General features: G+C 43.0%; 1 long non-coding RNA gene and 1 gene segment (V, D, J or C); one reads left to right on the forward strand and one right to left on the reverse strand.

Moving 5' to 3' along the window:
• Window positions 1-2,251: 2,251 nt before the first annotated feature.
• Window positions 2,252-26,162, reverse strand: part of LOC109269153 (uncharacterized) — a 76,466-nt gene continuing 52,555 nt past the window's right edge. For 4 of the 7 annotated variants that reach the window (XR_008420643.1, XR_008420638.1, XR_008420640.1 and 1 more), the window contains 6 exons: window positions 18,700-23,869; window positions 16,649-17,272; window positions 8,821-9,049; window positions 3,521-8,700; window positions 2,714-2,906; window positions 2,252-2,601 (listed from right to left, as the gene is read on the reverse strand). This is a non-coding gene — a long non-coding RNA (uncharacterized LOC109269153). Of the gene's footprint in view, window positions 2,602-2,713; window positions 2,907-3,520; window positions 8,701-8,820; window positions 9,050-16,648; window positions 17,273-18,188; window positions 18,549-18,699; window positions 23,870-26,162 lie in introns of all 7 variants that reach the window. The other 3 variants (XR_008420641.1, XR_008420644.1, XR_008420642.1) reach the window with 3 other exon arrangements.
• On the forward strand, window positions 16,845-17,679 carry LOC128775695 (T cell receptor beta variable 18-like). The segment is given in 2 exon segments: window positions 16,845-16,941; window positions 17,235-17,679. Coding segments are annotated over 2 exon segments (501 nt in total).

Here is a 26,162-nt window from a genome sequence, read left to right on the forward strand (position 1 = left end):
AGCAGATGATTTGATCTTGCTATTTTTACACCTCCATTTTCACCCTGCCATCCTGACTCAGACATTCCATCTTGGAGAATTTAGTTCCCACACACAAACAATTTTGTTTCGGTGCTGTGCTTAATAAACATTGAAATCAGAAATATACGGGGAAAAAAAAAAGATGAGGATAGTTTGCAGCCATCAATCCCATCTGTGATGTAGACAGCAAGACACAAAGACGTTATCTCAACGGGTTTATAAATGATACTTTAGCAAAAACTATTCTTATGTTGAGGAACCCCTGAACTGCTTACGGGGTGTAGGAAATGAGGAGTGAGACAGAGAAGCCTGGATGAACGTGGGGCAGATGTAGGAAAAGGGGCAAATGAGGTAGCACGGCATCTGCTCCATATGTGATCCAGCCAAGCCCAGGTCCCACTGCCAAGCAGGAAGCTGTGTGTAACATCACAAAAAGGAGTGACCCTTGTCTTGGTGAAGCCAACGGCAGACTGTCATCACAGACAGATGTACCTATCAGGGACCAGGTTCTCTGAACTCCCATCTCTCCACCCAGAGTCAGAGTCTAGAAGACACAGACGCCCCATTCCTGTTATGGCCCTGCCATGGGTCCCCGGCTGCTCTACTGTATGGCCTTTTGTCTCCTTGGGGCAGGTGAGTCCTGGTCAGAAAGGAAATCTTTGAGAAAGTGATCTTGTCCTCAGTTTTGTATCTTTATTTTACGGCAGCAATAACAGTCTCCTTGGCTCTGTCTCTGTATTTTCTTTCTCTCTCTGCAGGTCACACGGGTGCCAGGGTCATCCAGAGCCCAAGATACCAGGTTACCGGGATCGGAAAACAAGCGTCTCTGAGCTGTTCTCAGAATCTGAATCATGATGCCATGTACTGGTACCAACAGAAGCCGAACCAAGCCCCAAAGCTGCTGCTCTACTACTATGATTCAAACCTTTACACCGAAAAAGACACCTCTGATAACTTCAAAGCCAGCCAGACTAACTCTTCTTTCTGTTCCCTTGACATCCTCTTGGCTGGCTTCGAGGACACAGCAGTGTATCTCTGTGCCAGCAGCAAAGACACAGAGCTAGGGTGTTACCTCTCCCCTGATCATAAACCTCTCTGTTTCCCAGATCCAAGATCCTTCGACAGACCACCCTCCCACCCTACAGCAATGGTAGGATGTGGGTTTATGGCTGTCGCCATCTCATCTCTACATAGAAGTTGGGCAGAAACCTACAAAAACCACTGACAGTTATGCCAAGAGTGGAAAAGTGGTTACATTAACCCAACATACAGTTTGTGTTATTTTCCCAGGATCACCTTAGTTGCCCATTCTGTTCTCTTCAGTAGGTAAATACGGACTTTTTTTTAGGTAGTTTTTTTTTTTTTTTTTTAATATAAGTTGGAGGGGCACCTGGGTGACTCAGTCAGTTGAGCATCCAACTCTTAATTTCGGCTCAAGTCATGATCTCACGCTTCATGAGATTGAGCCCAGTGTCAGGCTCTGTGCTGACAGCTCAGAGCCTGCTTGGGATTTTCTCTCTTCCTCTCTCTCTGCCCCTCCCCTGCTTTCTCAGCCTCTTTCTCTCTCTCTCTCTCTCTCTCTCTCTCTCTCTCAAAATAAATAAGCTTAGAAAATAAATAATAAAATAAATAAATATAATTTGGAGACATAGAAATACGACAAGGGGCAGGACCAGGCAAGAGATGGCCTCACTGTCATGAATCCTTGCCCTAAGGGAAGAATGTGCCCTCAGAGGCATTGCTGCAATCTCATGGTTTTCTTATTGAGTAGGGAAAATTAGAACTGCTAAAAATTTGTGCCAGATTCAAAGATGAATGAATTGCCTAGGACATGAATTATTCACAATGCATTTAGCTATTTTGCATGATATAGATTTGCCTATAAACCACTTAAGTGGCACGTAGATAGGACACATATCAAAACCCAGCTGCTGTGCTTTAGAAGATATATTAAAATTACTAGATTTGCCCTATGTTTTTAATATTAATAAAAAATATCAAGTACTGCAGTTTGTTTGAAGCAAAAGGGATTTCTGGAACGTATTTGAACAGCTTTCTGAAAGCCAGTATGTATCTTATGGCCTTTAAGAGACTGAAGTATTCACGATAACCGATCGAAAAAATATATGTATCATCAGTGCAAGAAAGAACCAGCATCCGCCAGCTGCGAGATGCCCGCTTCAGAGGATAGGACGAAGTCCTCGTTTTAATTCTGAAGAACACAAAGATATTCCTACCAAGCAGTGATTTATTACATCTCCTCATAGAGTCATCAACAATGCCATATGCTTCCAACTCTGTAATCAAGAGGCCAAGAGGTACCACCCAGTACCTGATTTGATAACTAAATGAAATTCAGAGAATCTAACCACTGTCATCCGGGCCACCCACCGTCACTACAGTGTTCTGCTTTTCCTCTCTCTTTTGCTCACCACCGTTCGTACTCTGTTCCTCACAAGTGTATCTCTATGCTTCTACCTACATTTCAAAACTTTCTTCTGTAAAATGAGATGTTGGGGTCAGATCTCTTTCTTCATTTGTGGCTCCATGATGAGGCTTAAGAAATTGATGCATCTTGAGCTAAACAACAAAATAATCCAACCCAGGGGCAGGTTAGAGCTTCTTTAGGCAATGTAAATACCCAACATCCACTTGAATAAAGGGAGGCGAGGAATAAGGAGCAAAGACTCACCCCATTCCAGGCTCAGATAACAGCTGAGGCCTCGAGACTGAAGATGAAGTCCTGCTCCTGGTGGCCATCTGATCCTCATACCCAGCCGGGGGAGGAGGAGGTGGAAGGGGGTGGGATTTGCTGTAGCGAAGCAGAGCAGCAGAGAATCCCCTTGTTCTCTAGCAGGTATGGTCGCCCAAAGTGCGAGGGCACGCTTAGGGAAGGAGAAAATGAAAATCTTTGGAGAATCTGATAGAAAAAACCGGAAAACATGCACAAGGGAATGTTGGATGCTCTGGGAGTTTAAAGAGAGTTGGGGAGCAAGCGTGAATGTTGTATTTTATTTTATTTTATTTTATCATTTCATTTCACTTCACTTCATTTCATTTCACTTCACTGTGGCCGGAACACCTAACATGAGATCTACCCTCTTAAAATCTTGTGTAATGTGGTGTGTGCATACAATGGTATGTTATTTAGCCTTAAAAGAGAACAAAATCCTGCCATACATGACCTTGAGGACATTATGCTGAGTGAACTAAGCCGGTCACAGAAGGACAGGCACTGGATGATCCCACTTATACAGGAAGGAGGGCTTTCTTTCTGGGCTTATGGCTCATCCCAGCCTCAGCCTTCTTTGATCTCTCCCACTTATGCTCAGGGCTTCCATTTCCCAACAGCCAAATGAGGACATCTTGTAAGAGCAGAACCTTGTGAAGATCCAGTGCCATCAGATGGATTTACAGGCACCAACTGTTTCCTGGAACTGACAGTTCCTTCAGCACAGATGACTACTGACTGTGACCCCTATCGAGGCCCCACACCCACCTAAGAAAGAAGCATTATTTCAGGTCCTCCAAGAAGTAGATGCCAAGGCTGGTCAGTCATGCAGGAGATGTAGCGGAGAAAATGGGACAAAAGATGGAGGAGGCTGGGAGGCCGTCAGGTCGCGGTGTGGATCCGACCCCTGTAAGGAGAGAGGGAAGGAAGAAGGAAAAGAGGAAGAAAAAGGGAGGGAGGAGGCAGGAAGTAAAGTAGGTCTTGGGCTACAGCACAATTCCAAGCAAATCTCAGCCAGGCTGGAAGGTCCTTAGGTCAAAGCAGAGCTATGCAGCTCTGTGACTTCCCTCCCCCCATGGACAGAAACTCTGCATCAAGCCTCCAGAGCTGGGGCTAGGGACACTGGCCCACTTCTTCTGGAAGGACACCGTTGCGCTCTGAGGGGTCGCTGGGTGGGGTGGTAAGCCCTGGTCTTTTTGACTCGCGTCTCCCACTGTGGAACCTCCACGCTATGAGCAGGCCAGAATGAGGAAGATTGGGGCCTAGCAGTCTTGGCCTGCTGTTTCTGGAATAGAGGGTCTACCCCACGAGTGGGCGCTGGGTGGAGAAAGGGAGCCCAGACCCCTGAGCTGCAGTTGCTATGGAAAAGAGTTTCTGCATCACGGAGCTGGTGGGGATGAGAATTGCTGGCAGCCCGTGCCTCCTCAGGAAAAACTGCGGGAGCCCTGTGTCCTCCTCGACCACATCTGCAGAGCATAGAGCGTCCATCACCCTGAGCTTAGGTTGATGCAGGAGGCAGAGAGGCTCAAATGCCATCGAGTCTCACTGGTCCCACTGAGATTTCAATTTTCTCCAAGAAGTGTTTCTTCATTCGCCGTATGCTCTTGGGACAATGTTCAGAGGCTTTAAATGGTTGTGGTTTTTTAAACTTTATTTATTTTTGAGAGAGAGACCACAACTGGGGGAGGAACAGAGAGGAAAGGAGAGAGAGAGAGAATCCCAAGCAGGCTCCGCGCTGTCAGCACAGAGCCTGAGGCAGAGCTCGAACTCACGAACTGTGAGATCATGGCCTGAGCCGCAATCGAGAGTCAGACACTTAACCAACCGAGCCACCCAGGTGCCCTTTAAATCATTGTTTCTAACTTTTCAGAAGTTAGGTTTGTTTGTTTTTTTTTTCCTCTGGGAAGAGGGTATTCAAATCTCGTGCTGCCATTCCAGAAGCGCATCTCACCCCCAGTAAAACTGTACGTGAACAGGTGGCCAGCCCTGGGCTGTCAGTTACCACCTCTTGCTCTAAGCAAATTTTGTCCTACTGCAAAAGCATGGCCACTCTGGGGATGCTGGTGACTCATTTCTGGGGTTCGTCTCTGGTGCTTCTTAAAGTTTCATCTCACACAGACACGGGTTCCTGTTAGGACGAAACTTCATTACGATCCCTCTGAACATTTCCGGGGTTCTTTGGGTATCTTCCACCTCCCTGGTCGTCCTCCTCGTGAGTTCCATTTGCTGTGTTGCCTCTAACATTCAACCTCTGTCTCGTCAACTCAGAAAATTTGCCATGCTCAGTGTCTCCCCCTCGCCATCTGCAGACATCGTCCTATTCCTTCTTGCTTTAGAAAAATCCCAGTCCTGAGCTGCCTGTTTTCCAGCGACCGAGTACAGTTCTTTCATCTACTCCACTTTGTGTCTTCACTTGTACAGAGCAGCACACACGAGACGCTTGGGTTCTGTGAAGTGATCACGTCACAGAGTAGCTGGTAACGTGGGGGAGGCAAAGCCTCAGAGAAAGCCACCTGCCTCTCTTTGGTCCTGATGCTGCCATGTGCCTCATATTCACCTGCCCGTGGTCCTTTGTCCCCTGAGTGCAGGTAAGCCCCTTCTCTGAACTCCTCAGCCCCCCACCCCCCAGCTCTCAGCCTTTGGTTCCTGTCACCGGACTCCCTCCGGGGCTAAGCCTCCAACTTCAGTCCGCTTGCTTCACAGGCCCCCTCGATGCAGAAGTCACCCAGACTCCAGGACACCTGGTCAAAGGAAAAGGACAGAGAGCAACAATGTACTGTGTCCCAATAAAAGGACACAGTTATGTTTTCTGGTATCAGCAGATCCCGGCAAAAGAGTTCAAGTTCTTGATTTCTTTCCAGAATGAAATCGATAAAACAGGGATGCACAAGGAGGGATTTTCAGCTAGGTGTCCCCAAAACTCACCCTCTCGTCTAGAGATCCAGACTACGGAGCTGCAGGATTCAGCCATGTATCTGTGCAAGCAGTGAATCCGCAGTGTTAAATATTAGCTAATCTTAATACACAAACATCCTGGGCCCAGCTAAGGAAGCAGCTGGCATATTAGGGTGGAAGGAAATAACAGAAACTAACTACAGCTAGCTTAAGCCAAATGGGAATTTGTCACAAGGCTACGTGTATGTCCTATAGAACCCAAAACAAGAACACAGCAATTTCTCAGAAACAAACTGGAATGAAATCTTTGGGACCGTGACATGGCTGATTCGACAACTCTTATTTCTTTTTCCACCTTTTTGGCCCCATTGTTCTCCCCATTAGTAGAAATTGTCGTTTCCAGTTTTTTGATCTCATAGAGCAAAAGACTATAGATCGAGATGTCGGTCTTCCAGGCACATTGGGAAGGACCAACTTGACTTTCTCTCTTGTAAGACCACAAAGCCTAAAAACAGAAAACAAACTGATCCTGTTTTAGTTAAGAACATGCTCTTGGAAAATTCAATGTTAGCCAAGGGGGTCAGTTGGAACAACATGGCAGCTGGAGGCCTATCACTCTGGCCTTATGGATCAAAGATTTCAAAGACAGGAATTCTCCAGTTAGGGGCAGGACACCCAATGGGTGTCCATCACAAAAAAGTAGTGCCAATAACAGAGAACCTAGGAAAAAAGAAGGAATGTGAAAGGGGATCAAGATCCTTAGTTTGTCAGACCATATGAAGACTCTGGTTAATTTGTTTTTAAGGAGTTAAATCCAGGTAATACAAAAAGCACATTAATTTTCAGTATGACAATTCAAACCTAAGTCACTAATTAGTAGGAGCTAATTCTATGGAGCTGAGGGAGGGGACAGATTAACCTCAGCGGGAAAACACTTGATGTGCAGACAATTGAAAATTGATGTGCAGACAATTGAAAATCCCCAGTTATGTGATCCAAATTGTACTGAGGGACAATGCATTCAACACCAATGGGAGTAAAGGAGATATTATGGCGTCAACTGTGCCTTGGAAGGTTATTGCAGGTACATAAAACAGACATAGAATTCAAAATACGTCTGTTAAAATTTGATGATCCATCCCGTTTATAAAACTGTTCATTTCCCCACCACCTACCACTCAGCTTTAGAGAAGTTTATATATTCTCTCTAGTCATGTCTGTTCTTATTTCAGTATAAGCTGAACCTGGTTTTCTTACCCCCAGAAGTCCAAATTTACTTCATCTCTCAAACAAACATCATTCTGACCCTTTGAAACAGAAGCTTTCAACTTCCTGGTGTATCCAATGTTATGGCTTCTAATTTCAGGTTCTCTTTCCAGCACTCAAATGTGAGTCCTCCTTAGTGTCCATTTCTGTTCCTCTCTAAGTAACAACACGCAATCCATCACCCACACCTTTGCTTTCATCACAGAGGAATCATTGCTTCGGGGGCCTCTTCAGCTTTTTCATGGAATAGTCCCATTCTTATGAAACTATTCTCCTAAATATTAAAACTATAAACTTGCTGGATCGAAGGCTTATTTTCATTCCTCTGCCTACTTGATCTTTTTGAAGCATTTGACAATATTGACTGTCCCCTAAATCCTGGAAACTTCTTTTCCCTCGACGTCACTCACCTCACTTTCAATTAGATTTCAATTTCCCACCTCTTCTTTTTTGTACATGGAGTTTCCAGAACTTAAGTCTATCCATTAGTTATTCCTAGTCCTAGGAAAATTCTTGTTCTATTTAAGTTTTAACATTCTAATCTAACTCATTAAGAGGTTTTCTCTTTTGTTAGTTTGGGATATTCAAAATGTCTACTCAAAGGGATTGAAACTGTTGTCTGAAACAACTTCTTTCTTCGGTATCACCCGAGGAACAGGTTACACAGGTATATTCTAGGACAGGATCAGAATTTCGAGTCAAAATTTCCAGAAGTGGGTTATAGGAATACATTTCATCTTATCAAGCCCCTGGTGGGGTTTTGAGAACTTCTGCCAATCTTTATAAGATTGGTAAAATGGCAACTCTAGCACGGTGCTCCATCATTTTCCTCTTGTTCTTACTATTCTTACTCTCTTCTCCCCTTTTCCTCTTCCTCTTGTGCCTTCCTTGAACTTCTCTTTTCCTAAGAATGCTCAAGTGGGTTTGGAGCCTGTTTACATCATCCATGTACCAAAATAAACATGAGGTCATACGTTTGGACCAATGATCCCCTCTGTGGAAGGTGCCCTGAGACTGTGGGTGTTCCCAGGGACTGTGATTTCATGGCTAGATTCTACCTTGTGGGGCTAAGGGAACCCAAAACTTCCATTACTCTCTGCTGCTGTCCATCAGAAACCATTGCTGGGGAAGCTTGTCCTGCCAGTGATCTTGCCTTGGACACCTGGGGGCAAGTGAGCTTGGGAGTGTGTGGGAATTTGTGTAGAAGATGTTTTCCCAGGCCCACTCTCTATGGCTTCCGTCTTCTCCCACAGGACACACAGACCCGGCAGTCAGCCAGATCCCCAGCCACGGGATCACAAAGATGGACAGAAGGGAATCTGAGATGTGATCCAATTTCTGGTCATATACTTGTTTACTGGTGCCCACAGACTCTGAAGCAAGAGATGGAATTTCTGATTTCCTTCCGATACCAAAACACTGCAGCTGAGTTGGGATGCCCAAGGAACGACTTTCAGTTGAAAGACCCAATGGGACATATTCTATCCTAAGACCCATCCTGCCGCAGAGCGGGGGGACTCAGCTGTAATCGCCATGCTGGTGGCATTGGAATAGTGCAGGTGAACCAGTTCTGTCCAGCGTGCAAACTCACTGGCTCTTCTCCTCTCCCCTGAGCTCTAGGGAGGCATTTGAAAAGGCCACTTCTCAGTCTTGTGCTTCAGAAGAAAGAAAGAGGCAGGTGGATAGTTGTGGCTCCATGTGCAAGCGGGAGAGGGTAAGGCTACAAATTAGCTCTTAAATTATCATAGTGGGCATGCCATGCTTCAGGACATGGGCTTCGGAAATGCCTAAAAAGAACACAGAATTGGGTAGTCTGTGGATCTCAAGTTCAGAATAAAGCCCCCATTCCCTCCCCCAAACTTTTTTGAACTACAGAAACTGGATATTTGAAGTTGATATTAACTTACCAAAACTCTAAGAAATTACTACTGATTTTATCTCAAACGTGACCCCTCTGAAGACTCTTTCCCTCTACAGACACGAATGACTTCCTTGTTTGTGGAACAACAGAATGTTGACTGCTAGAGATTTATTCTCCTCCCTTTGTCACAGATCTGCCTCCCCCACAAGACTGACTGTCTCTCCAGGGCAGTGATTCAACGGGGAATAACGTGAGGGAACAGCAACCACAAACCTCTAGAAAGGAAGGAAACAGGAGAAACACTGATTAGTAATCCCCATTCAGAGACTCTTCAGGAAAGTCAAGTCTCAAATCCAGGGGATCATGGAGTTTGACTCTGTGATTTCGTACACTCAGTGGGTCCCTTCTCTCTCTTGGAGATCTTGGATCCACAGACAGTGGAAAGAGAGTCAGGATACCTGCTTCCTAATCCAAACTCTGGCTTTTTTTTTTTAAACTGTAAGGTGTTGGCAAGTGCCCTCTTAGCTCTATGATTCAGTTTTCTCCTCTTTAAAATTAGAAACTCGCACCGTTTGCTCTCCAAGATTTGACATGAGTATGACTCAGGATATATCTCCACGTTTCTCACACGTGTGACCACCGGGGATGTCGCTACCATCTGGCAATAACTGAGGAAACTGTAAGTGTAGCTAACACAGATCCAGGGAAGATCTGGTTGGAAGGGGCATTCTAGATCATCCCTGTATGCCCCAGCATTGATGTAGTCTTGAAATGAGGTCATGACCAAAAAATGGTCGATTATTTCCTCCCATCCCCCCTACTGCTGCCCGATGACAATAAAGGCGAGCGTCAGAGAGTCGACCATGTAGAGCAGTCAAGCGCTCTGGGCTCCCAAGACAGCCCTGGTTCAGGCTTGCTGTTCTGGCAAAATTATTAATAGCATGCTCTTTCACATATTAACGGGTCCCGGTTCAGAGTGTAAACTAAGAAAGCTACTGTTGATGATGACACAAACCATAACATCTCTGTGCTGAAAGAGATGTGTAATAAAATTGTTTATTACTATTGTAGTGAATTTTGTTATAGAAAATGTTATTCAGACTTATAGCTCAAACTATGAGGCAGACTTCACTCAGGGGGACGGCCGCAACGGGGAACTGTGATAGGGGAGACGTATTGGTCTCAACTCCAACTCCAAGCAGGAAAAGTGAGTTTATAGCCAAGAAGCAGGGAGGGGGAGTGGAACTGGATGGAGAATTACGAAAAGGAGACGTCAGGGTAAGGGAGGATTCTGGCTAGAGGATCCTAGCAGAACTCTTGCTGAACGCCCTCCAGGATGATCAGAAATCATCTGGGGAATAGTTGTCAGGGATAGGAATTTGGTATTACATCAAGAGCACTCAGATATTGAAGGTATGCTGGCTAACCACCTTAGCAGGATTCTGACTAAAATTAGACTCTTGAGGACTGCCCAAGAATGGGACCAAACAGAAAAAGGGGAGAATGGACTCTTGAGATACAGAATGGACAGAATTTTAACTCTTATCCATTATAGGAGATGAAGGAGACTAAAAATAACAGAGTAAGAATAAAAAGACGGTCAACAAATCTAGAAATCAAAGATGAAAGAGAATGTTCAACAAAAGGTCATTTTGAAACAAGAAACATTTGAAGCATCCACATGAATATCCTTAAAACTAAAAGAAACTCCTTTTCTCTCTTTCCCTGGCCAGTGGCCTTGCCCAATACCACCTCACACTTCAAGGCTTACACATACACATTCTAATGCACATACATACCCATGCCTAGGAAGACATCCACGCAGAGGTACACGTCGGCTTTTCCTCCCCAGCAGAGGGCACCACCAGATTTAAAAAGCAGTCTAATTGGCTTTATTTTCATTAACAATTTTGTCTTATTACCACCCCCATTTAACTAACTTTTTATATCCAACAAGAATACTGTTCTGGAGAAGTAGAAGCTAATCCATATTTCCACTTTTACTATCAAGGGACATATAATTGCCAATTAGAGTTTCTCAGGGAGCCAATGCATCAAAATAATAAAATATCTAAGTCTAAATTTAACAAAAGAAATCAAAAAGTTGTACACTGAAAAGTGCAAAACATTGCTTGAAAGAAATTAAAGACCCAAATAAATGGAAAGATATACCATGATCATTGATTGAAAGACTTAATACTTTTCGGATGGCAAAATTCGCCAACTGATCTACAGATTCAACTAAATCCCTATCAAATTCCAGAATTCCAGCTATCTTTCTTCCCCCAGAAATTGACAAGTAAATGCTAAAATTCAGATGAAAGTCTAAGGTACCAAAATTAGCCAAAGCATTTTTAAAAAGAAGAAAGGTGTTAGATAATTCATACTTGCCTATTTTTTTTAACTTTTTAATGTTTTTTTTTTTTAATTTATTTTTGAGAGAGGCAGTGACAGAATGAGAGTGGTTAAGGGAAGAGAGAGAGGGAGACACAGAATCTGAAGCAGGCTCCATGCTCTGAGCTGTCAGCACAGAGCCTGATGCGGGGCTCAAACTCACGAGCTGTGAGACCATGACCCAAGCTGCCGTCGGACACTCAACCGACTGAGCCACCCAGGCATCCCAGTACTTGCCTGTTTCAAAACTTACTGTGAAACTACAGAAATCAATACAGTGTTGTATTGGAAGAGAATACACATTGATCAGTGAAACAGAATCAAGAGTCCTCAAATAAAGCCACACCTTTATGGGGAATTGATTTTAGATAGGAGTGGCAAAACAATTGAATTGAGAAAGAATAGTCTTTTTAACAAATGGTGCTGAGGAAACTGGATATCCAGTGCAAAAGAATGAATTTGCATGACTTCCTCATACCACATATAAAAATTAACTCAACATTGATCAAAGACCTAAATGTAAGAGCTAAAAGTATAAAATTCTTGGAAGAAAACACAAGTGTAAATCCTCCTGACCATGGGATAGGTGATGATTTCTTAAATATGACACCAAAACACAGGCAACCAAGATTAATTGGACTTCAAACTTAAAAAATATTTAAGCTTCAGGGCACCTGGGTAGCTCAGTCGGTTAAGCGTCTGACTTCAGCTCAGGTCATGATCTCGTGGTTCATGGGTTCGAGCCCCATGTTGGGCTCTGTACTGACAGCTCAGAGCCTGGAACCTGCTTCAGATTCTGGGTCTCCCTCTATCTCTGCCCCTCCCCCACTTGTGCTGTCCCTCTCTCTCTCTCTCTCTCTCTCAAAAATAAATATACATAAAAAAATTTGGGCTTCGAAGAACACTCTCAAGAAAGCTTAAGTCACCCCCCAAAATAAGATAAATATTTGCAAATCATGTACCTTGCAAGGGACTTGCATCCAGAAAAATCTTGAAAATTATATATTCTGGATACAAGTCCCTTATTTGGGTATTATTCATAATCGCCAAAAAATGGAAACAATTTGAATGTTCATCAATTGGTCAATTAACAAAATGTGGTGTATGCATACAATGGAACATTATTCGATCATAAAAAGGAATGGAGCTCTGATACATGCTGTAACATAGATGAACCTTGAAAAAAATGCTATGTGAAAGAAGCTAAGCACAAAAAGGCGCATAAGATTCCATTTATATAAAAGTCCAGAAGAGGTAAACCTCAGAGACAAAAAGTAGACTAACGGTTGCCATGGGCTGCAGAAAGGAGTGAATGCACAGTGACTTCTAATTGGTACAGGGTTTCTTTGGGGATGATGACAGTGTTCCAGAATCACATGGCATTATTGTTTGCACCAGTTAACAAACACTAAAAGCCATTGAATTTTACATTTTGAAATGGTGAATTTTACGGTACATGAATTACTATCTCAATTAAAAAAAAGATCTGGAAGCTGAACTTAAAAAGATTCAAATATTGTAGGTTGAATGTCAGGGGGAAAAGCATATTTTCAAGAGATACCCTCGTGAATAGAGGAACGTGTTGTATAATTTGCATTGTGTACCAACTTGTTTGATGAATTTGTGAATCTTCTAAAATTATAAAACATTTTATAAACTTCTCAGTAAATGCACTCTTTAAGTGGCCAAAGAAATTAACTGGCTATGAGGTGCATAATAATATAGATGAGTCTCAAATAATTACAGTGTTGGAAATAAGCCAGACACAAACAAAAACATACTATTTTATTCCATTTATATGAACAACTAGAAAATGCAAGCAAATCTATATTGACAGAAAGCAGATCGGTGGTTGCCTAGGGATGGGACAGGTGTGGGAAGGATCGGGAGGGAAGGATTAAAACGTGATAGAAAGAAACTTTTTGGGGTGATGGATATGTTCACTATCCTGATTGTGGTGATGGTCCCCTGTTATCATACATACATCAAAACTTTTTAAATGTGTGCAGTTGATTTGTATGTCAATTATACCTCAATAAAGCTGTTTTTAATTGGGTTGTAATTGACATAAAACATTATGTAAGCTTAAGATGTACAGTATATTGATTGGATACATTTATATATCATAGCATGATTATCACCATTGTGCTCCTTAACACCTCTATCACGTCACCTAATTACTATTTCTTTTTGTGGTGAACACAATTAAGATCCAGTGTCTTAGCCACTTTGAAGTTTATAATAGTAATAACAGGAAAGGGAATCCAAAAGTGTTCGACGAAGTGTCTAAGCCAATAATTTACCTGCTTGGACAGATGAGTGAACTTAAATGGCATTTTCTATTCTGCATTAATTTTTGCTACTGACCTGTCTGTAGTTTAGCCAATTTTTACCCTCTTAAGAAGTGCTCTCTCAGTTGAAGGCAGGGACACATTATGAGGGCTTTAAATTGGAGGAAATGAGGCTTTAGCCCCTGGGATGAATTTTTAGCCTTTGCATGCTCCACGGGGAGGGAAGAGACCTACAGTTTTGCCAGAAGAGCCAAGTTTGAAGGTCTGGAAGTTTGACCAGGTAAGTTCCATGTGCCAAAGGCGATTACATAACGCTGTAGCGGTCGTCCCTCAGCCTCCAGAGCTGCTGAGCTGGGTGTTGGCCCTGCCACCGTCGACCATAGTCTCACCATGACTCTTCGGGACACCAGGACCACTGCATTGTAACTCCTCACATCCCAACACACAATTTATTGCTTGCATTCATTGACTCTCATTATGATGACTGATTGGTAGGGAAGACCAAAGGGGAAAGGTTTGGTCTGGAACATGCAGTAATGAACAGGAGACTCAACACGTCTCCAAAGGCAAGGGGGAAAAAAGAAAAACATGAACTATGGGGACCTCATCAAGATAAAATCTTCTGCCCTGCAAAGGAAACAATCAACAAAAGTAAAAGGCAACCGATGGAATGAGAGAAGATATTTGCAAATGACGTATCAGATAAAGGGTTAGTATCCAAAATCTATAAAAAACTCACCAAACTCAACACCCAAAAAACAAATAATCCAGTGGAGGAATGGGCAGAAGAGATGAATAGACACTTTTCCAAAGGAGACATCCAGAGGGCCAACAGACACGTGAAAAGATGCTCAACATCACTCATCATCAGCGAAATGCAAATCAAAACCACATTGAGATACCACCTCACATCAGTCAGAGTGGCTAAAAATAACAACTCAGGAAATAACAGATGTTGGCGAGGATGCGGAGGATTGGGAACCCTCTTGCACTGTTGGTGGGAATGCAAACTGGGGCAGCTGCTCTGGAAAACAGTGTGGAGGTTTCTCAAAAAATTAAAAATAGAATTACCCTACAACCCAGCAATAGCACTACTAGGAATTTATCCAAAGGATACAAGAGTGCTGATGCATAGGGGCACTTGTACCCCAATGTTTATAGCAGTGCTTTCAACAACAGCCAAATTATGGAAAGAGCCTAAATGTCCAACAACTGGTGAATGGATAAAGAATATATGGTTTATCAATTTGACAATAAATTTCATATCCAAAAAAGGCATAAATACAAAAAAAAGAATATGTGGTTATATATACAATGGAATACTATTTGGCAATGAGAAAGAATGAAATCTGCCATTTGCAGCAAAGTGGATGGAACTGTAGGGTATTATTCTAAGTGAAATAAGTCAGTCAGAGAAAGACAGATATCATAGGTTTTCACTCATATGTAGAACTTGAGAAACTTAACAGAAGACCATGGGGGAAGGGAAAGAGAAAAAGTAGTTTCAAACAGAGAGGGAGGCAAACCATACGAGACTCTTAAATACAGAGAACAAACTGAGGGTTGATGGGGGAGTAGGGAAGAGGGGAAAATGGGTGATGGGCACTGAGGAAGGCACTTGTTGGGATGAGCACCAGGTGTTGCATGTAAGCAATGAATCATGGGAATCTAGCCCCGAAGCCAAGAGCGCACTGTATACACTGTATGTTAGCTAACTTGACAATAAATTATATTTTAAAAAAAAGGGGGGGGAATGGTGAGTCACCTCCTCCTTATCTAACCCCTTCTATTGGGTTTGAGCCAAGAGAGAGGGAAAACTGGTAACTAGCAGCTGACGGAACCGTTCACAAGTTCCTTGGTGAGATTCTGCACACAGGCAGAGCTTCCTTTGAGCCCTAAGTAACAAGGACACCTCATCGATGAGGAGGAGACAACTCATTCCCCCACATCTGTGTCAACTCCACCACTGCCCTAGCTGACTGAGGATAAGTGTCTAACAGCACCCAGGAAGAGACCCTTCAGACTGGGCGTGCGTGTTTAGTGTGGGGCATTTTCATCAATAGCATTAGTGAACAACAGGAGTATCTCCAAGAAAAATCACTGAGGTGCTTCTAAGTGGTGATGGCAGCTGTATTTTGATTCAAGTGTACATTTTGGGAAGCCTACTAACTACTTACCAAAATAATGGAGACCCTTTGAGGGAGGACTTGGGACCCTGCTGTCAATAAGAGAAGGTCATAAACCACTGTGATTTGGACACTAAACATTAAGATGATCTTATTCATTACTCAAAGCCTGGAGTATCCTAGGTGTACAGATTTTATCTCCTCATCGATACAGGGAGCCTGTACATTCTGATAGGGTGGGCTGTGCCTTACTCTTCCTTTCACTATGCCTAGAACAAAGAAGGTTTTCACATAATTTTTATTTAACCGTGCAGGTTAGGAAAGAAGGACAGAAGAATGGAAGGAAGGAAGATCCCTCAAAATCAGGCATCCCATCCATGATTAAGGAGAATAATGCAGATAGATAAATAGAATCGGGGGACACAAGGTCAGAGGGAGAGCTAATGGCTCTTCTTTGAATTGCTTACATCAAAAATTCAGGCAGAACAACAAAAGATGAGAAAAGTGAGTGGAGCACCTGGGTGGCTCCGTCCGTTAAGCGTCTGGCTCTTGATTATGGCTCAGGTCATGATCTCATGGTTTGTGAGATCGAGCCCCGCATCGGGCTCTGCGCTGACAGCATGGAGCCTGCTTGGGATTCTTTCTCTCCCTCTCTCTCTGCCTGTCCCCCTACTCACACACTCTCTCTCAAAATAAATAAATAAACATTTGTTTTTGAAAAAGAAAAAGAAAACTGAGTTATAAACCATAAAACAAGGTTCCCTGAAGATGTTTGCAACCATTGCTTAGCTGAGGGGGAGGAGGAAAGAAGGAACCAGAATCAAATCGTTTCCGGCCTCTAATTTTTTCCCAGCAACCCTGGCTTCCACTTCCGTGTTTCTCAACGTGTGTAACTAGACATCATACCTGGTCACTGCCTCTACTCAACAACAGAAAATGAAGGGATGATATGAGCCAATGAAAGAAAATAAAGGAACTCAAGATAAGAAGTAGAGAGGGGAGTGGTAAAAATGTTTCGGAAGGCCAGGGGACCAATCACGAAGGTGTTTATCACTCCACATACCTGCGCAACGCTGTCCCCGTAGTAACACATACTAGGCCAGGATGTGTTTACAGTAAAGAAAAAAAGATGTCTCATTCAAGTGACGTACAAGATTAAGTCCAGAGACAACAGGCTCCCCGGAAATGGTGACTTCACAGGAAGACCCGCCTCAGACGAGGGGGCTTTGAAGTCTAACTCCCTGGGCTAATACAGTGAGCATCCCTCCTGGGCCATGCCTGTGGGTCCTCTTCATGCCTTCTCTGCCATGCACACCAGACTCCTCTGCTGGGTAGTTTTCTGGCTCCTGCGGGCAGGTGAGCTCTGGGCTAACGGATCAGCATCACTGGGCTTTGTGGCTCTCTGTGTCTCAAATAGGCCCTGGACCTTCATGTTGCCCAAAGATTTTCTGAAAGATTTTCCGATTTTTTTGACATCTAAATGAAAACAAATAATTGCCTCATGGCATGAAAAGCAAAATTCATGTGAGTTTTCACTCGAACACGGGAGACTTAAAAGATATTTGCACTCGCCTCGGGTTGCTGCATTGCCAAGCACTCACTTCCTCCGCCATTATGACCCTGTCTCATGTAACCTCTTCTCCTCCGAGGTCCCATGAATGCTGGCGTCACCCAGAACCCAGAACACCTGGTCAGAGGGACAGGACAAGAAGCAACGCTGAGATGCAGCCCAGAGAAAGAACACGATTATGTTTACTGGTATCAGCAGCTCCCGGGAGAAGGTCTGAAATTCATGGTTTACCTCCAGAAGGAAAATATCATAGATGACTCCGGAATGCCGACAAAACGCTTTTCTGCTGAATTTCCCAAAGAGGGACCCAGCGTCTTAAAGATCCGGCTGGCAGAGTTGGGAGACTCTGCAGTGTACTTCTGTGCCAGCTCCTTACCCACATCAATGCAGAGTCCCATCCTGTCAATGCAGGAACACCCTCCAGGCCCCGCCCCAGAAACAGCCACGGCTGGGGAAGGGAAGGGCGCGTGTAGTTGGATTAATGAACATATTCGCTAGAAAGCATTTTGCAGGGCGAGCATGGAAATAGGGGATGGTGGTGGAAGTATCACGAGACATCCCAGCCCATGCTCAGGAACTAAGACTGTCACCAGAAAAAGGTAAAGATTTTTAAAACCGGACATGATTTTTCAGGTTAGATATTTAGGGAGCAAAAGTTCTCTTTTCTTCACTTTATACTCTATTTCAAGTTCTCTACTGCAAGCTTTAAATAGAGAATTTCATTTAATCATCTAAGACAATCAGACAAAGGAAATATTTTTGTCTTTTGCAACATGAGCAAAAAGCAAATGCGGTTTCACGAGTTCATTTTTCTTCCGCAAGCTCAAAAGAGAGAGGAAAGATACAAACCCAGGTTGTCTGGCTCAGGGTGCAGTGAGCCAATCGGAGAGAGACTCTGGCCGCACCCTTGGCCCTGCCCGCCCACTCAGGCAGGCTGAATACAGTTTGGGGAGGGAGGTCCCAGGGGGTGCAAATGCTTCAGGTCCCCTGTCTGTCTCCTCATCTGCAAAGTTAGAGACCCCATCCAGAATACCTCTGGGATCCTTTCCAATTATCCATTCCAGCCTTCTGACAACTTCTGCATTTTAAGCCAGGGGGATCCCCAGAGCTAAGTTTCTATCCTCATTTGTCTTCCAACAGGTGCTTAGCACTCCAGGGAGCCCCCTCTCCCATCATGGGTCACCAGGTGATCTGCTGTGTGGCTCTTTGTCTCCTCGGAGCAGGTGAGTCCTGGGGTCAGGGAGCAAATTCCTGTCCCAAAGGTGCTAAGCTCCAGATCTAAGTCCTTCTACCCATGACAGCAGCATTAGGCACCCTCCTGGGCTGTGTTTCTAGAGCCTCTCTTTCTTCTATAGGCACAGCAGATGGTAGAATCACTCAGACCCCAAAATACCTGATCAGAGAGGAAGGACAAGGCGTGACTCTGGAATGTGAACAGGATTTTGATCACGACTCCATGTACTGGTACCGACAGGACCCAGGGCAAGGGCTGAGACTGCTTTACCGCTCACAAGTAGTAACTGATGTTCAGAAAGGAGACATACCTGAAGGCTACAGTGTCTCTCGAGACAAGAAGCCATTCTTTCCTCTCACTGTGACATCGACGAAAAAGAACCAGACAGCTCTGTGTCTCTGTGCCAGCAGTAGAGACACAGTGAAGTACAGCCACCTCCTCTCTACGCAGAAGTGCGTCTCAAGCCCTGCTTCCCCACCAGGTGGCAGGGTCTTTCTGTGTTCAGTGCCCTCACCTCCTTGCTTTCTTCCACTTTCACCAGACGCTCAAAGCAGCTGCTGCCATCAACGTGCTTCACGGAATGACAAGACACCTCAGTGATCCACTAAGTTGGTTTTTGAAATTACGTCTATATTTTTTGTATCTGTATCAGAGAGGGACAGAACAGAGAGAGGGAGAGAAAGTAGGAGGAGGAGGACGGGGGTGGGGAGGCGGAAAGAGAATAGACAAAAGAAAAAAGATGTTAATTTTACATCCTGGCTCTTCTTACCAAATACTAGAAAACACGAATGAACAGAAAATTGTCTCTTCCTTCAGAATAATAAAAGCCAAGGAGGGAGAAAGAGGAATAGAAGACAAAGTGGTCAAGTTTCATATAATGTGTGTTTTAATCAGAGATGTCAGTGGGCTATGGGAAGTAACATGGCCGATTTTGGTGACACCAGGAAGGGCTTCAAAGAGAATGCAAAACCATGAGATGAAACTTCAACGATGAGTAGAATTTCATGAGGTAGAAAAGCACCAACAGTGACAGGCTTAGGGAACTGGCAGGAGGGAGTGATGAGCTAAAGTCAGGAGTGAAGATGGTCACCTCCACCCCCAGAACATGGCAACAGGAGATGATTTGGAGGAACGAGTGGAGCGAGGGTGTTAAGAGAGTTGAGTTTCTATTTCCAGTGGGCCTTCTTTGGATACCTGCATAGAAATACCTAGTAAGCCCCTGTAAATGTACACCTGGCACTTGAGAGAGACAGTTGGACTTGAGAGAAATATTTGCATGATTAATCATCAGACAGGAGGTCAGTATTAGTTTACAAATGCTCTTTATGTTGTCTGTATGGTTTCTCCCTCTGTGGTCTGACACAAATCTATCAAATTAAAAGGCTAATGGTGTTAGTTCTTAGGACTTCATTTGTTTACAAATATTTATTTGATCACATAATTCCGCTTGCAGAAATGAATGACAGTTTATATTGTTCAGACTGTCCCTTCCATTGCATGTAACTAAAAATGCTGGATGAAATATATTCTTAATTATTCTTGGAAGCAGTTAAGAACCTTAGTCTGTTCTCCTGAAAGGCCCTGTATTTCCCAGGACAAGCAATTTCTGGGAAGATGTGGGGAGTCCCTGACCATTACATATAAGCCTGGGCTTCGTGCATTTTATTTGGTTTCATTTCTGAATTGTTAACCTTGGATTTCTTCTCTCATGTATTCTGTGGAAGCTTGCCTCACACAGAAGCCAAAATACTGAGGAAACAGAAATGGGAAAGAGACACTAACCTACGAATAGGATTTACAACCCTGAAATATGGTGTGATGAACACTAGCCCTCATTGCAACTAATGTCCTTGGACCATAGTAAAGAAACCATCCGAAACGGGATGGATCTAAGATGCTTTACTTTGTCCAGACCATGTTCATTGATACCTTCCGACAATAATTTCCTGAGCAGGCTGATACAGTCATGGACCAGTAGGAAACACAGCCCCTGGAGTTTGCTCCTCCATGGGTACAAACCATATTCCAGAGGTGATAGAATGGGGTGAGGTTATCTGTCCAATGAAAGAAAGGAAATTAAAGGGAGGACAGTAGGAGACAGACAATCTCGCTTTTCTTTATTATCTTGGATACAACTTGAAAGGATACAGATTTCCTCCTGTCAGTTGACAAATTTAGAAAACAAAGACTTAACAGGATTTTAAAACATCCACTCTAAAACTATTGAACCATTTACCTTTTCAGAGTGATCTTGATACTAAAAAGAACTGCTTAGCTGTGATGTTTCATAATAATTCCTATTATTATTTCCTCCATTCCCATGACCAAATTGTAAGAGTTATTACATGAAATGGAAGTCAAAAAGTAAAAATATCACTAGGTCTTTCCTTAGCAAGTTTTGAGGAGCCATTATGCCTATTAATGAGGAAGGGCAATTTATATAAAAGTATAATCAAAGAGCTGTAGCATTTCTTGGGAACAGTAAACATAATTTCTGAATTTAAAAATATACTGGAAGCAATCAAAAGTAAATTAGGCTAGCCAGAAAACCAATTTTCTAATTGTATGCACACTCAGGGAATATTCCAGGATTCTGAGGAAATAGAAAAGGATATGGGAGAAAAATAACATCACAACAGCTTTATTCATGATGACTTCAAATGGAAAAACACCCCAACATCTATCAATAATGCAATAGATAAATAGTGCGACATTTATACACTAGAATAAAATATAGCAAAAGAATCAAATATTATTTGCCAAATCATGGCTGAATCTCATCGACCTAACGTCGAACAAAGAGTGCATAGCGTATGAAGTTAAGGTAGTGGCTGCATGTGGAGGCATTTTTAATTTTCTTAGAGGGAAGCATGAGAGAGGTTTCTGGGGTTCCAAAAATGTCCTATATCTTGATCTGGCTGGTAGTTATCCGAGTGCATTCATTCTGAAATTCAAGAAGCTGTACACTTAAGATTTGTGCAGTCTACTATATGGATTATGTATCTCCCTTTAAAAGCTTAGAAAAACAACCACTGCCACCACCCCAAAATGTACTGACTTAAAACACATATATAGTCTCTCTCATGGTTCTGTGGGTTGAATGGGCTCTTCTAGGCAGTGCCCACTTGGGGGCTGTCATGTAATGACAGACAGATAGTCACTGGGGCTGGAGATACTTGAAGGCTCAGCCAGGCTGGACATCCCAGGTGGCTTCCTGATGCCCATGTCTGATACCTCACCTGGGACGGCTGGAGCAGCTGTAGACCACCCAGCATGTCTCTTTTCTCCACAGAGCCCTTCAATGCGGTTAGGTAGGTTTCGTCACCGCACGGTGGCCTCGGGGTAGTTAAAACTATTACATACTGGCTGGTTTCCCCAAGAGTGAGCATTCAAGAGACCCAGGTGGAATGTATAAAGCCACATATGAAAATCATACAGTGTCACTTCCTCCACATTCAAGTCAGCCCAGATCTTTATAGGAATGGGAATGCTGGGAAGGATGGTTCTTCTGGGTGCCATCTTTGAGAAGTAGCTACCAGAATGTAATAAATTGGTACTGCTAATCCTGTTCCTCACTGCTTTTAGACCAATGATGACTTCAGAGTATAATGACAGCTACTTCATTTGCAAATATTTTTCTTGAGGTCAACTCTAATCAAGAGCTATAACACAAAATTCTGGGAAATGCATTTCTTCCACAGTTCAGTTGATGATGAGTATGAAACACCATAGATATATACCTGATGGCTGCTGGTCCTCAAGAAGAGTAGAAAGAGTTTCTTCTGATCCAGGGGCCTCCAGACACTTCATCCCTTATACATCATAATGTTGTGCAGACGTAATACATTACAAGGCACATTCACCTACTCTTTGCAGAAAAAGTACAGTTATGGTGAAAAGCGGCCTCATCATAATGCGGTCTGCCCCCACCATGAAAAAAATACAGCCACAAGAGCATGTCAGATGCCCTTTAATACATACATCAGTATTTTGCACATAGTAATCTTTAGTACACAATATTATATTCACTATGATAAAAATCTATGTCACTATGCTACAAACATAATTTGTTGGATCAAGCCTAATCCCACCTTCCTTAGTTACTCACTCTAGATATACAGAACTACATATTCATGAAGCAAAACTGGGAGGTTGTTATAAGAATAAAAGTATAATGTTTTGGAGGAAAATCTTCAGTTTCTTTGAAATTGCTATACATTTCTAAGCACGAGCCATTTAAATAAATATTCCAGCATGTTCAAAGCAGAAATAATTCCCTAAATCTCCTACAACCTATTTCCATTGGCCAATACTTAGCCTATGACCTGTATCATGGGGAAATAGCTGTAAACAAATTATCCTCGTAGGCTTCACAGTGATTTACACAGAGATGTGCAAACTACGATAAATAGCTATGTTTAGTATTAAGACCATCCATATGACGGCGACCAGCATGAGATAGTCGTGAAATAAATACTTCATTTAGAAGATGAGAAATTGTCTTTATCATCAGTATGAAGAAACATTGAACTTATACCCTAGAATTTCTGATGCTCACTCATGATTGTTTATCACCACGATTGTTAGTGACTAACAATCATCAGTTGTCTGACTTACTTTGAGGATATGTTACAGAAGTAAAGAATAGGCGATAATTCCTTTTAATGCACAAACACACAGCTTTTTTCATGAGTAAAGCTAAGAAACTTCTTTAAGTCAATTCAACGATCTGGGTCTTAGCGCATGTTCTATAAAGTTAGGAGTAGAATTAGAACATCTGAGGCCCCTTTCAGCTCTTTGATGGATCCTGCATCACTGGAAAAAAACATCACCACGAGAGGGCAGATTGGAGCATCTTCAGGAATATGTAAGCAGTGGTCCATCCTTCTAGGGGTGGAGAAAGGGAGAATAAGATACAGTGAGAGAGGTGTGATATGAGGCCAGTATCTGAAGATGCTCATGCTTCTGCTGCTCCTGGGGCCCAGTATGAGCCTTACAATCTGAGTAGTTGGGGCAAGTGTGTGTGTGTGTCTGGGTGTGTGTGTGTGTGTGTGTAATGGCATGAGTGGAGCAGTAGGCAGAGGTTGTGGATTATTTTATGCAGATCAAAATGAGGGGGGACATTCTTGCTCTCTGGAGGTATGAAGGGAAAGGTGAGAAGTCACCAGGCAGGGGAGGTGGGGGATTATGGTCCTAGGGGGTCTAACAGGAAGATTTCACAGAACAGCAGGAATCTCTGGGTGCTGTGAGTTTTCTGCCTGTGGTACAGGCCTCCTTCACCTCTTTGACCTCTGTGTCAGCAGGTTCTGGGCTTGGTGCTCTCGTCTCTCAGGATCCAAGGACAGCTGTCTGTAAGAGTGGAACCTCTGTGATGATCAAGTGCCATTCGGTGGGCATTCAAGCCATAACTGTGTTTTGGTATCGTCAGTTCCCGGAACAGGGTCTCACGCTGATGGCAACTTCTAATGTGGACTCCAAAGCTGCATATGAACAAGGTTTCTCTGAGACCGAGTTTTCCATTAGCCATCCAAATACAACATTTTCATCTCTGACGGTGATGAGTGTGAAACCTGCAGACAGCAGCCTCTACTTCTGCAGTGCTAGTAACACAGCGCTGGGCAGAGACCAGAGACCCAGACAAGAACCCTGTCAACAGCCACCCTCTTCCCCACCTCACCGAACTCCTGGAGCCTTGTGGAAGGAATTGCGGAGAGAAAAAAACCACAGCTTTTCTGACTGAGACATCTGTGAGCTTGTGTGTGTGTGTGTGTGTGTGTGTGAGAAAGAGAGAGAGAGAGAGAATATCTGAGTATGGAGTTGTTTCATAACTAGCAAGATGGAAACAGAGCTGGGCCTATAAAGTGGCCAAGCTACATAGAAATGTCCCTGGGCTAAAAGCTGTAAAACCTAGGTATTTTTCCTGACTGTCCAACACACACACACACACACACACACACACACACACACACTCCACAGAGGCACAACACTGCCCAGCAATGGAGACATCACTGGGAGAACTTCACAGGCTTCTAGGAAGTCAGGGTTCCTTAAGTCTCCCATATCCTTGGATGCGCCCATTCTGAGCGTCCATTTCCTATCTTATACATGAAAGACTTTCCAGGTTATGAGTCTACTGGCTCTGTAATTCAACATCCCACAAACATAATTTCCAGAAGTAGTTTACAGGAGTCTCAACCCAGTGGCTACAGCACATGCCCTACCTCAGGCGTGGCAGTGAGCAGTTGATAGGCTCCTACCTATCACAACCTCCTATCACTGTGGTCGCTCCTCCATTCTGGAATATGGAAAGCAGTCTGACTACTTCTGACTGACCAAGTCCATTTAAAACTTTCTCTAAATATCCGAGTGTCATCTGTAATCTACTCTCTGGTGCCATTTAAAAAAATCAACTAAGGGGGTACCTGGGTAGCTCAGTCGGTTAAGCATCCAACTTCAGCTTGGGTCATGATCTCACAGTTTGTGAGTTCGATCCCTGCATCAGACTCTGTGCTGACTCTCAGAGCCTGGAGCCTGCTTCAGATTCTGTGTCTCCCTCTCTCTCTGTCCCTCCCCTGCTCATGCTCTGTCTCTCTCAAAAATAAATAAACATTAAAAAATTTTTTTAATCAGTTAAGATTCTTTTATTTTTTCTAAGAAAAATGGACTATGGCTAATTTACTCCAGGTGACTCTTGATCAGTTACTCCCTTGAGAATTTGAAGCCCCTGATTTTATAGATTTGATGATTATCCCCCTTTTAAGAAAAGGTATAAGAAAAAAACATTAAATATTGTTCCTAATATCAAGATCCATGAGTCCTTTTAGCCGGACACATTGTTTTCTCCTTATAAGAATATAGGGCAAAAAGAAAATGTTTTACAAGATCCTTTGAAAGACCCCAGTCTAAATTATTTTTGAGGAACATATTTGTAGTCATTCTGAAAGCATAGAGTCATAAAATAAACCACTTCAAATAACTAACGAAATTAAGATTAGATGCTATGGTTGTCATTTTTCCTTGCTCCAAAAATGTTCATAAAAACAATCAAAATAACATCCACCTTCGAAGCTGTTACTTGATTGTAAGTAAAACCTCTGGATTCACTATCCCCAAAGGGGTGTGGGTAGAGAGGGCTCAGACTTTTGAAATTAATCCTCTTACAAGCAGAGGGCTGAAACCAGGATGGACAACAAGTGAGTGTCTTGGGTAGAAATTGAAAAGCCAGTAGAAAATCTCTTAGACAGTTTTAAGATTCTTGTAAAAAACTTCCAATTCACTGTTTGCCTCTTATAAGCAGAGGGCTGAAAACAGGATAGACAACAAGTGAGTGTCTTGGGTAGAAATTGAAAAGCCAGTAGAAAATCTCTTAGACAGTTTTAAGATTCTTGTAAAAAACTTCCAATTCACTGTTTGAAAGGAAAGCAAGCGTTTTATTCTGATATAGTCCCACTTGTCTATTTTTTGCTTTTGTTGTCAGTGCCTTTAGGGTGATAAAAAAATCATCGCCGAGACCATAGTCAACAAGTTTTCCTGTGTTTTCTTCTAGAAGTTTTACAGTTCCAGATCTTATGTTTAAGACTTTGATCAATTTTAAATTGATTTTTTTGTGCATTGTACAAGTTAGGGGTCCATTTTCATTCATTTGCATGTGGATATCCACTTTTGCCAACACCATTTGTTGAAGAGACTGTCCTTTCCCACTATGGCACCCTTGTCGAAGGTCAAGGTAGGTTTATTTCTGGGCTTTCTATTCGGTTTCACTGGTCTATATGT

The sequence above is a fragment of the Panthera pardus genome, unplaced genomic scaffold (assembly GCF_024362965.1).
Source record: "Panthera pardus isolate Hobbes unplaced genomic scaffold, ASM2436296v1 HiC_scaffold_8, whole genome shotgun sequence".
Lineage (NCBI taxonomy): Eukaryota > Metazoa > Chordata > Mammalia > Carnivora > Felidae > Panthera > Panthera pardus.